The sequence below is a fragment of the Patiria miniata genome, unplaced genomic scaffold, assembly GCF_015706575.1.
Source record: "Patiria miniata isolate m_02_andy unplaced genomic scaffold, ASM1570657v1 HiC_scaffold_3, whole genome shotgun sequence".
In the NCBI taxonomy this organism is placed as follows: domain Eukaryota; kingdom Metazoa; phylum Echinodermata; class Asteroidea; order Valvatida; family Asterinidae; genus Patiria; species Patiria miniata.
Window position 1 is genome coordinate 23063923 of NW_024037069.1, and position 13119 is coordinate 23077041.

General features: G+C 39.8%; 1 protein-coding gene across 1 annotated transcript; it reads left to right on the forward strand.

Moving 5' to 3' along the window:
- The first annotated feature begins 3355 nt into the window (after window positions 1-3355).
- On the forward strand, window positions 3356-10495 carry LOC119738364 (proteasome subunit alpha type-7). Its single transcript, XM_038213234.1, has 6 exons — window positions 3356-3576; window positions 5878-6004; window positions 6972-7096; window positions 8328-8450; window positions 9590-9772; window positions 10031-10495. Exons 1-6 carry the CDS (start codon window positions 3478-3480, stop codon window positions 10136-10138), a joined length of 765 nt encoding a protein of 254 aa, XP_038069162.1. The 5' UTR covers window positions 3356-3477; the 3' UTR covers window positions 10139-10495.
- The last annotated feature ends 2624 nt before the right edge of the window (window positions 10496-13119 follow it).

Genomic DNA, 13119 nt, shown 5'->3' on the forward strand with positions numbered 1-13119 from the left:
GGTGTAGTAGCGCCACCAACGTCAAAAGGCCCCCCCCGGGAAAAAAAATCTGCGGCCAAACATTTTTGGCCAAAAAATGTAAACTTGTAAACTTTTAGAAAATTTAGAACAAAATTATTGTGAGCCCCACCCAAAGCCAAACACTGGGTGCGCGCGCCACTATATAACTTCGGTGGTTTACGACGTTAGGGCCTATGTGGACTTAAAATGACCTGGCTGCGTCGATTTATTGTTCAGAAGGTTCTGGTTGGGCACACCTGTGTCATAGAATACTTGGCATTGATCGTTTAGTTCAAATGGAAAGGAGGCTCAATTGGTTTACTCTTTGCTCGTAATATTTGGTTTTATTGTAATCAATTTTGGGTTATATATATATATATATACATGTATACTCGCTACTCATAACGGTGACTTTAACAAAAAACCTACTCTTTAATTTGGTGCAATGACCTGATTAAGTTCGGTAATAAGTGTGGACCATTTTCACTGAATATGGTGCTGTAGTCTTAGCAATTAAGGTCGCTTTTATTATATATATATATATATATATATTTTGGTGAATAACAACAACGCTCATTTCCCATTTGTTCCCTTCAATTTGTATGTCATTTTAAGCGATGAAAAGGGTTCTCGCAAATTTTACGATATTTTTTATCTAGACTATACAAGTTGTTAGAAAGTGCGTGGACAAACTGAAAAGGGAAACTACAAACCAATTTCGATTTTGGTAAATTGGTCTCGGGTCTTTAATGTACCCTTTGCTTGTACGGTTGATTTCAAGCCTAAAATGTTTCAGTATCGTTTAATCCACAGAATATTGGGGCACTTAATTCGTTTTTATTTAAAGTTAACAAGTTGAGTTCCAATGTTTGTACTTTCTCTAAGGACGAAGAAGAAACCCTTATTCACCTATTTTGTAATTGCCATTGTGTTATTTCTTTCTGGAATTCAGTTATAGATTTTGATCAAGGACAAGATTTTTTATATTGGTCTCGCAGTAGACAATGAGCTACTTTTGTTTGATGTTACCGATCACTAGATGTAGATGTTTTAATCTTATTTTTTTTAATTTCTCAATTTCACAATTTATAAAATGAAAATGAGCGAAAAACGTCCTTCTATAGCTACCCCCCCCCCCCCCCACTGACCAATGCTTATTATTTACATGAAGGCAAATATATTTTGTTCAATTCAAGAAACGGGGAGGGGCGCACCTGGAGGGGGGGGGGGGAGGGGGCATGGACGTCGGGGGGGGGGGTGCCCCCCGTATATACGCCCCTACATTTTACATCAAGTATTTGCGGAGTTATTTGCGATATGAAGGCCCTAGGCAGGGGCGGATCTAGGAATTTTTGCAGGGGAGGTTTTTCATCACCAAATCAGTGCTAAAATGTAGACAGTTTTTTTTGTCCGGGCACTTGGCCTCGTAAAATCAATAGGGGGGGGGGGGCGTTAATACCCTACTTTTAATGGGGCGCTGTTCAAATCCGACGATTATTAACCCTATATAACCCCCTTACCAAGCTGGCTCTGTCCGTATTTTTTTCACAGGCTGACATTATTACCAGTATGATTGGGGGTTGGGGGTTGGGGGGGGGGGGGGGGGGGGTCGCATTATTTTTGATAAATTTCTCTGACAAAATGTTTTTTTTGTCCGGGCACTTGGCCTCGTAAAATCAATAGGGGGGGGGGGGGGGGGGGCTTATACCCTACTTTCAATGGGGCGCTGTTCAAATCCGACGATTAGTAACCCCATTTACCCCCCCCCCCCCAACCAAGCCGGTTCAGTCCGTATTTTTTCACAGGCGGACATTATTACCAGTATAATTGTGTGTGTTTTTTTTGGGAGGGGCGGGGGAGCGGGGGGGGGGGTTCGCATTATTTTTGATGAATTCCTCTGATAAAAAGAAATTTGGACAGAGCTTCTTTTTTGGGGGCTAGGCTTCGTCACGTACGTCTCGCGTGAATGTTCAGATTCAGATATGCCAGGAACAGGGGATCTCAAACTATCCACAGCACAAGGACTCGAGATTTCTGCAACAATAATAATGAAATACATATATGTGACCCGCTCTGCAGAAATGAGTCCGATGTCGCATAATTTGAATTTAAGCTTTTGCCATTTTTAAATGGAAACAGTGATAATTTGATCAACATTTGGATTTTTTGTTTTTGTTTTATTTTGGTTGTTTGATATAGTTTTAGTTCAAATACACAGAACTTTAAATATTGTAAGAAAAAGTCTAACAAAATTAGGACTTTTTTGTGCTTTTCTTGGTTAGTTACAGTGAATTTGTCATTTTCAAACCCTTCTTTTCTCCGCTGAGACGTTTCTAGCTTTGCAAAAACGTGACAGAATTAAACAAGCACAACAATGCAACCAAAATGTCCTAGAGAGGTCCATGATATACTCCAAATGAAAGCTTATTTAATTCCCATTTTAATAATGTAGTTAACTCAAAATTTCAGCTTTGCCACAACAGACTTTTTTTTGCAGAGCGGGCCACATATATATATAGCGCCAAATCCATTAAAACAAAATGCTCCCAGGCGCTTTACACAAAAAAAATAGATATGATACAATGACTAAAAGTACAGAAATAGCAGAAACTATGTCAGATGAAATACATGGGAGCCAGAGAAAAATATAACCAGGCAAAATAAAGTAAGCAGGCCACCTAGAAGCAATAAAATAAGGAGTGTAGTGAAAACAGAGCATACATGAAAAATAAATGCATTGTAAAATAAATAAATAAAATAAACTGGGCCAGCCAGAGACAGTAAAAAAAAACAAGCAAGGAAACCTGAGTGGACGCCCCTCGCCCCCCCCCCCCCTCCTCAAAAACAAAATAGATCTCCTGTAAAATGATATGCAATACGTTCCACCGTGACATTATTATTTCTGCTGGTGGGAATTCGATATGTTTTGGTTGTCCATACAATTGGGGAATTGAAGAGATATGGCAATGAACCTTTGGCCCGGACTTGGGGCTTTTAATTCTGAGCATTTTGGATGCAATTGGGCTCAAAATTGGCATGATTTTGTTGTGGAGGGATCGTTTTTCAAAATGGCTACTTTTCCGCTTTGGGAAAGGGTCATCTTCTTTGAGTGAGAATTCCTCAAAAAGTCAATGGTCAACCCACCAAAAAATAAAAAGAAAATGAAGATGACATGTTGATCATCATTTTTCTGTGCAGCTTAAATACCTTTGAGAGTTCTGAGTATTTTTAAAAGAATTTTGAAATATGGGCATTTGGCACTAGTGTCTATGGGGATTTTATTGCAGGTTTTTTGGCTTGGAACTTCATTGGTTTTATTTATGGCCGTCTTATCAAGCCCACTTGAGGGCGCCCTCCAAGATTAGAATTTAGAAGCCGCCATTGGGGATACACACGCTCAAATTTGCATTGTCACACGCTGGAGTCGTGTTCTTTGCAGCCGTACCTATAGTGAATTGTCCACTAAATCAACCGAAAATGTCGCGCTACGATAGAGCTATCACTGTTTTCTCACCAGATGGCCATCTGTTTCAAGTAGAATATGCGCAAGAGGCTGTTAAAAAGGGCTCTACGGCTGTAAGAAACGTTACCAACTCGGCACTTGCTGCAAATGCGATGCAGTGACAGTCACTCACTCACTTGCGCAGCATGGAGCTATTGCACTCATTTGCAGCAAGTGCCAAGTTGGTGACAGTGTGTGTGCAGTGATAATTGACATATAATTTCAATGAGACCATGATGAGACTCACTTGAGAGTATTCAAATGCATGTTGATTTTGCATAGCCCCATAAATGAGGCCTATTACCATGTTTACTGGACTAGGCCTACCTCCGTAAATTAACTATTAAGGCCACACTTGGACAAAAAAATGTTGGAAGACATTTAGACTGTCGCGTGTATTGTTGATGTACCCTTATGGCCCCCAACGTGGTGCACTTTGATTTTTCGCCTAGGCTATAGCCAGAGTTGTAACGAGTCACTGATTTTTGTGAATCGAGTCGAGTCAAGTCATTTTTATTAAAGAAGTGACTCGAGTCGAGTTGAGTCATTTTAAAGAAGTGACTCGAGTCGAGTCATTAGGTCAAAAGGTCGAGTCGAGTCGAGTCAAATATTTAGCTCAAGTCAATTCGAGTCACGAATATTTGAACACTTTACCTAAAAAAAGGGTTCGAATCCAAGAGCTAAATCGCCCTAAACCAATGATGAAACAGCAAATTAGAAAATGTGTTTAAAAATCTGGTTCTGGATAGTATTTTGTGCGTTGTAGAACCATGAGGTGGGAGTCTGTGACACGTAATTTGTACAAGACTGCTATTCGCAAAGTGAAGTGAGCATAAATTTTGCACCGTAAGTCATTGCAAATACTTTTCGCAAAGTTTTGCTTTTATTTTTGGGACTCGAGTCTTATTAGCCTTCTCTCGAGTCGAGTTGAGTCTTCTGATGAGGGACTCGAGTCTAGTCATTTGCTCGCAGTGACTCGAGTCGAGTCATTTACCCTTAGGGACTCGACTCGAGTCACCAAAAATTGTGTCACTGACTCGAGTCATTACAACTCTGCCTGTAGCGCCTACCTAGAGCAAAAATTTTAACTGAAATTTCACAGAAAGTGCAATTTCATTGAGTTCTAAACACTCCTGTTCATAAATCTCGAGTATATTTACCCGTAACAAAGTTAGAAGATAAAACTATTTTGGCGTGATTCTCCGATTTTATATTCAAGTGCAAAGTGAACCCTTCGAAAATGCCCCGAAAAATAAGAAAATAATTTTCTGACAAACATCTGGCTGGGTACGTAAGTAGAGATAATAATTATTTATCAGAATTTATCAAGTTTACAGAAATTCTTAAATGTTAATTTGGAATTTTTTGAGATTTATTCAAGTGCGCCACGTTAGGGAACACCCCGCCAATTTGTGCCCAATTTCCAGACGCCACCGTTTTTGAATTTCGAATAAAATTTTATGAAACCGAAATTGTTCACAGAGGTTAAATAGCAAGCATTAATAAGGTAAAAGTACTAGGTTTTTACTGCATGAATTTGAAGTTTGTCAACAAAGAGGTTTGGCAACACTACACAAGGAAAGTCGGGTAAGCTTCAAAGTGCGCCACGTTAGGGAACACGACTATATGCAGTTCATGTATATAAATTTGATACCAAGTGCTAACGTTTTTAGGAAGTCTTCCAAGTGTGGCCTTAATTTACAGAGGTAGTCCAGTAAATAGGCCACATTTATGGGGCTAGATTTTGCACAACTCGGTGACAGTGGTACTGGTCGGAAGTGGGGCTTTGGAATGGCCGTTTAATTTGTATTTTTTAGGCATGTACATTTTTTTGTACAGTTTTATTAGACACACTAACTGGGGCGTTAGAACTCCTTTTTTGACATTTGGGATTTTGGTTTGTCGTACTAGCACCCCACTACAAGCGCAATCTCAATTTTAGAATTTTCACCAGAGTTCACCACAAAAGTTGCCAAAAATCACGCAAAATACTTGACAAAAATACCTTTGAAAGCACCTACCACTGGCTTCTCCACATGGCAAAGACGAAGTAATGGGGCTTCAATGATACTCGCGATTATTTTTTGGGTTGCAAAGTCGTGAAATTCAACAACTATAGCACAGACATCGTACATCTATTCATTCAATAATGTGAGTGGCTGTGATCTACATTTTTGTACCAACACATTTTCTATGGATGTACATGTACATACAAACCGTGACCTGCGTCGATAAACAAACTCCGCGTGCAGATCGGGGGATGCACCAACACATGAAGGCAATCTTGCAATCAGCAAAGAATGTAAGTGGAATGAACAACAGAAGGTTTCATAAGTTTTTGTTTAACTCTCAGTAACTGTTGGTGTCATCTGTAGGTTGGGGTTCGTGGCAAAGACATAGTGGTCCTTGGCGTGGAGAAGAAATCAGTGGCCAAACTGCAGGAGGAGAGGACAGTCAGGAAGATATGTGTCCTTGATGATCATGTGTGCATGGCTTTTGCAGGTAGGACCATCTACTGAGCATAAGGCCATTCACCATTGAATTAAAAAAAAAATAAAAGTTAAAAAAAAAATTGACTTCAAGTTTACAGTCCATCATTTGCAGCCAGCCAAAAAAGTAACTGACGAAATTATTGTTGAAAAGCATACTTGGTTGTAAGATAGGGAAAGATTTCCATATATACGAAGTTCACTCAACACTCTGTGTACAAACCCTATGAGATTGGACTGAAAAATTCAAAGTGCTTTCTAAGAAAATGCTTGTATTTTCTCACTGCTCAAATTGACTTTGATGACATGAAATTGCTATCTGGGGGCTTGTTAGTCAATACAGAGGAAAATTAGTGAACTTCGTATATGGAAATCTTTCCGAAAGATAGTAGTGATGACTAAACTCCCTGTGAAATTATTCTTTCTGGCAAGCTGTCATTTTGAAGAAAACAATGAAAGAAGGCCATTTCCATTAGTAGTTTGTTTTTAATTTGGCGAAGTGCGCTCAAGTGTTGACACGACGCACACGGGTGCGCGGTTGCTATTATTCGTCGGTCCAGTGCATGACATCGCGTAGCTGCAATCGGCTGAATGAGAACCTGTCCCAGTCACTGAATTAGGGCGCAATTCAAAACATGACTCGCCAACTTTTGATTTGAAATCGAGATCCTAGAATATTGTTTTTCTCGGAATAGACAGCATTCACTGAGCTAAAACTTCATCAGGCACCTTTCTTTAGATTTTGAGCACTGTTGTTGCTTCAAACGAACATAATGCACAAATTATCAATGATGTACTCTACCTTTAAAGTAAGACTTTAATTACGTGTAAGCTTCCTGAGCCAATGGTGTACCCTCGTGCTTGGGGTCAAAATCATTAAAAGTGCTTTTTCTGTCAGGCCTGCAATGAAGACCCTTGTTTTTGCCTTGATAATAAAATTCTTTTGAGTCTGAACATAACTTTTGATTGATCATCCTCAGGCTTGACCGCAGATGCCCGCATCATTATCAACAGAGCCCGCATTGAGTGCCAGAGCCATCGGTTGACTGTAGAAGACCCAGTGACTGTTGAATACATCACACGATTCATTGCGCAGCTCAAACAGGTGAGTAGCAATGTGTAGTCAATACCTGGGCTTTTGAATCTATATAATTTGCATCAGACTTCTCTTTTGAATCATGTGTTAATAGGCAAATTTGTTGAAAAGGGTAACACAAAGAGAAACAGTGTTTCTGAGGAATTGGTCTATCTACACAGAAATCATGCACAGTGTTGTAGTACTCGTATTCGTACTCGAGTACCACTCGAGTACTTTTTTGGAGTACTCGTACTCAAATGTCAAAGTACTTGTACTCGAAATGACGGTACTTGTATTTGGGCAGCAAAGTACTCACACTTGACATGTCAAAATTGTACTCGATCATCAAAGCACTCGTACTCGAATAGCAGTACTCGGGGGGGGGGGGGGGGGGGGGGAATGGTGTAGCTTGACTGTATACCACGGCCTTATTTTATCGATGCTTTCAGTTTGAATGGTAGATTGGCTTGTGGAGAAATCGAAGTTTCCTGATTTTGTTCTGTGCACGTCCGGACAAACACATTGAACAGCTAGCCGTGAGTGGGTCTGTATATCGGTCTGACTGGGCCTGGGCCACTTACGCACAATGAACCATTTGCTGTATGGCTGTATTCGGAAATACAAGTACCGGTTCTTGTACTCGTACTCGTACTCGGAAGTACAGTACTTGTACTCGTACTCGTAAGTACTCGTACTTGGAGACCTGTTCTTGTACTCGGAGGTACAAGTACTCGTACTCGGCAACCTAAGTACTCGGTAGTACTCGGTACTCTGAAAAAGTACTCGACTACAACACTGATCATGCATGCAACTTTTTCTCGGATCAGCTTATTTTCTCTGTTTTGACTTCTTAAGTGTGCCATTAAAGATAGAAACACACTGTACAAAATCCTGGAAAGATTTGAATTTCCATTTTGTTTGTGACTTCCCAGTTGCATGCCTGAGAAGTACGTTAACACAGAAAGCAAACGTATTGCATTAGTAAGCATTACCCATGGGCGAAAAACAGTGTAGTAATATATCTAATTGTTGGAACCACCAACATAGAGCTGAAAGCTCAGTTGGTAGAGCACCGGAAAGGCAAGCAGGAAGTCGCAGGTTCAAACCCTGCTCCAGTTAATCATCTTTGTTCAACTGAAATTATAATGCACCTAGTCAGTTTCCATGTATGGTTTATTTGACAAACAGTGTTAAGTTTTGAAATGTTCTTGTTTAGCACATTGTGAACCTGTTTCTCTTCTCGTTCCTGTTGCTGTAGCGTTACACACAGAGTAATGGGCGGCGGCCGTTTGGTCTCTCGGCACTCATCGTAGGATTTGATCTAGACAAGACACCGCGGCTGTACCAGACTGACCCTGCTGGGACTTACCATTCCTGGAAGGTACGTTGAACTTACTACTGAATTACATCAGTATAATTATATATTATTTAAATTTAAACCTAACCCTGCCAGACGCAGCACAGTGCATCGGGTGGAAAAGTCTGGTGCACTTTGATGCATCCAGCTACCAACACAAGTGCATGAACGGCCAGGTCTGAAACAATTCCCATTGAACAATGCCTGAGTTGTATCCTACTGCATGTGGTGACCACGGACTCTCAGGCGGTGTGGCCTCGAGACTTTTCCCCTGATGGATCTTGCTACACTTGGCAGGTTTGTCACTTAGTCACGTACTGCATGTTGCTGCGTTTGGCAGGGTTTCTAGCCAAAATACCCTGGAGGGTTAGGGTTGTAAGTTCCCATCGTGCTGCTGTGTGGTTACAAGCAAGCATGGAAGAAACCCTTGCTTTGGAAACAAGCCCTTTGTTCCTCAACACACTCAACTAAAAGAATTCAAACAGGTCTCATGGCGATTGCAGTTTGTAGTACACACATGTAATAAGGCCCTGCCCGCTTCCTTTTTGAAGGCCGCCTCCTTTTCTCTTTTTCTGCTTTTTAATTGTAAAAAAACCTGAAAAAAAATGATACATTTTAAACAGTGACATCATTTTGGCCTCTTTGTCCGTTGCATCTAGCCCATATCAAGCTGGTATGTCATTTCCTGAGTCCAAGTGGCAGCCATTAAAAAAAAAAGCTGGCGGCCATCTTGAAAATAGCCCGGCCGGTCATTTTTGAAAATGGGTCGGGCGGCCATTTTGGAAGAGAAAAATGGGCCTCCTTCCTTTTTTCAAAAAGGCATGGAGTTTAACATGTTTTTTTTTACTTGGCCTAACGTAAGGGCATCAAAAATAACAACTTGAAACTTTCTTAGAATTGAGAAGTTCAGGCAAGCTGCCTTAGATTTGATTGCTGGTTAAAATCAAATGTTCTTATGTCAGTTTAACATTCAGTATTTTATAACCTAAGGTTCATCTTTTGCAAATAATCTAGTCAAGTTTATGACAAGGACTCCTTGCAAATTGAGTCCAATTGTCTCGGGTTTGAATCCAGGATAAATCAACATTTTCTTTGCTGCTTTTTAAATCGAATATTTAACGACCTAAGCCACATCTCAACTAATGTTGTCTTTTCACAACTAGGCAAATGCCATCGGCAGGAGCGCAAAAACCGTCCGAGAGTTCCTTGAGAAGCACTGGACCGATGAACTGGCTGAGAAAGAGCACGACACGATCAAGCTGGCTGTCAGGGCGCTCTTGGAGGTGGTGCAGTCTGGCGCCAAGAATATCGAGCTGGCCGTCATGAGGAAAGGGGAGAGACTGACGGTGGGTACCAGACTATTGTAAAGCGCTTGAATATACCAAAGTCTTCAAGCGTATATTCCCTTTAACACTGGCTGCTTGTATCATGGATGTTTTGGCTATTAATTGTTTTAATTGTATGGTATTTTAAATTGAGTCATTTCTACTTTTATGCGAGTCCAACATCATAAATTCCTGTGATTGTTGTGTTAATCATTGGCCGAAAAAAATCAATCTTTATCCTAATCTTAACGCCGATTTATTTTTCGAATCTTCTTTTAGATCTATGAAACAGAAGAAGTTGAGAAGTACGTGGCCGAGATCGAGAAGGAGAAAGAAGAGGAAGCAGAGAAGAAGAAACAGAAGAAAACCACCGGCCAGTCGTCATAATCTTCATTTTGTTAGTGTTATAGTGTTTGTTCACTCCCTGCTGTTGTTTTTTTTATTTTATAGAAGCCGTAGGAAAAGTACATGTATGAACCTATTCGTGGGTTTAAAACATTAGTCCCTGTACCACTCCAAACTGTCCAATCATTGTGTTGTGTTTTGAATTCATTACAGAATAATGTAATACAATGTTGTACAGGTGTGAATGGGTTAAATTAATCCCAAGTCATGGATCAAACTTATCCCCATTCATAAGGCAGGGTTCGACTTTGGCGGTAGCCCGCTAGCCAAATGCTAGTCAAAACAGCGGCGGGCTAGTCAAACTATTCCTTAAGTAGCCCGGCTGGCGAGTCCAAAATTATTGGGCTTCGGCAAAGATGAAAGGACAGGAAGAAATAAATCATTAAGTTCAGAAAGCAAACCTGTACACGTATCAATTTGTGTATAATTTTATTAACTGTTGAGGGTTAAATTATTAGATCTGTTTATTAAAAACACTGACAAGATTGCCTCAGGATACACATTTTACATGTATGCACATTGTTGTTTGTGAGACACTCTATAAAAGAAAAACATGCGGGCTAGTGAAAATGCCCGCGGGCTAGTTAAGAGTCCGTTTCAGTAGTCCGGCTGGCTAATGAACAAAAAAGTTGAAGTCGAACCCTGCATAAGGAAGATGCATCCTCATTTATGAGCTGAATGCAAACCAGCATGGTCCATGTATGGGCTGAGTTTATACTATAGTGGTCTCTGAAGTGTATCCCCTGTCATGGGGTCTGTTGAACCCATATAATGGGGCAAGTATGACCATGGATATGGGTAACATGCAAACCCAGGCCATGAGGTAAATTTCAAGAAGTTTAACACGGCCGTGTTCATCCCAGTAACTGGGTCACTTTAACCCCAGCAGATTACAGGTCAACATTTCACAAAATTGCTTTGTGTTTGCATTGCACAGTTGGTACATGGTATTATCGTGCAACTTTTCTCCAGTTGTTTCTTAAAACTGTATTTTTCTCATGCAACTTCAAATTTATATGGACATTTACAATGATCTATGAAAGTTGAAATGAAGACAAAACTATTAACATTTGTTAGCATCTGCTTAAAGTTACTACATCATTTGGCATTTGTGTATTGTTTTTTTTTTTTTCGTTTGAAGCAACAAAAGTGCTCAAAATCTAAAGAAGGGTGCTAACAACTAACCCAATGAAATTTTAACTCGGTAAATGCTGTACTTTCCGAGAAGAACAATATTCTAGGATCTTGATTTCAGTTCACCAGTTGCAGAGGCATGTTTAGAATTGAGCCCGAAATCAGCGTCCGGGACACATTCTCATTCAGCTGATTGCAGCTACATGTACGCGATGTCGCATGTTGAACTGACAAATAATCGCAACCGCGCACTCGTGTGCGTCTGGTCAACGCTCGCGCGCACCAGTTCACGGCTTCGCCGATTTTAAAATGAACTACTAAGGCCAAAAAAAAAAATAAATCGGTCTCTGGTCAGTGCGCGCGTCGATTTTAAGCATGCGCGTCGATCTTTTTTTTCCCAAAATGTTCCGCGGTAGCTCCAACAGCGCCCTCTATTTCCGCACCTCAATTTTTTTTACCAAAGAGCACCAAGAAATGGGAAATTGCACCAAGGCAAATGATCAAAAGCACCAAGGCAAATTATGGAGGACACCAATGTACATGAGGACACCAAAAAAGCAAAATAGTACCCACCTTGTCTGTACACTCCAAGTTTGAAAAAAAAAAAAAAAAAGCCAAAAAAAAAAAAAAAAGCCGCGTGGCCGTGTCAATTCCGGAACTTTGGTCTGACCAGAGACCGAATATTTTTTTTTTTGGCCTAAGGGAAATTTACAAAAATGCGTCTTTAGACGCATATTTGGAATTGACCTCTTATTGTTTTCTTTAAAATGACAGCATGCCAGAAAGAATACTTTCACAGGGAGTTTAGTGCCATTACTATCTTTAAACCAAGTATGCTTTTCAACAATAAGTTTGTCAGTTACTTTTTGGATAGCTGCAAATGATCTACTCGACCTATAATGCTGCAAGTAAAAGTGTAGTTTTACAGGCAAAACTTTTGTCAATCTAAAATGAACTACTCTTTTCATGTAACTAAACAGGAACACAGACAATTCCGGAACTTTGGTCTGACCAGAGACCGAATATTTTTTTTTTTTGGCCTAAGGGAAATTTACAAAAATGCGTCTTTAGACGCATATTTGGAATTGACCTCTTATTGTTTTCTTTAAAATGACAGCATGCCAGAAAGAATACTTTCACAGGGAGTTTAGTGCCATTACTATCTTTAAACCAAGTATGCTTTTCAACAATAAGTTTGTCAGTTACTTTTTGGATAGCTGCAAATGATCTACTCGACCTATAATGCTGCAAGTAAAAGTGTAGTTTTACAGGCAAAACTTTTGTCAATCTAAAATGAACTACTCTTTTCATGTAACTAAACAGGAACACAGACAACTTCACGGTATTACTTTGTTTTTTTTCTTTTATTCCCCCAAATAAATGAGAAAGTTCCACTAGTCTGTTCTTTATCACAGTGTGAAAAGTTGTCTACAGGCCTCCCCATAATTTCATGTTGTCAATTTTTAATGTTCAAAATGGACCTGAAAATTGGTGGTGTTTGAACAAATTCACCTTCTGTAATAATCCCAAACCACAGGACACATAAATAAATGGGAACGTTACACTCTGTTAATTTCTGACAAATGGATTTTATTTTACATTATTTTGTAAACTGATCATCTTTGTCTCGTGATTCCTGAGGCCTAGAATATGAAAAATAAAATACTATTTACAATTTCCACAGGAAAATAATGGTTATGAGTGATTCATCACCTTCACTGACTCTCAAAAATTCATCCATCACAAAAGATATTTTTGTGTTTCCCTCGGAATAGCACCCAAAGAATACCATTGCTTTTTTTTAATGTTGATGGCAAATGAAAGGCATG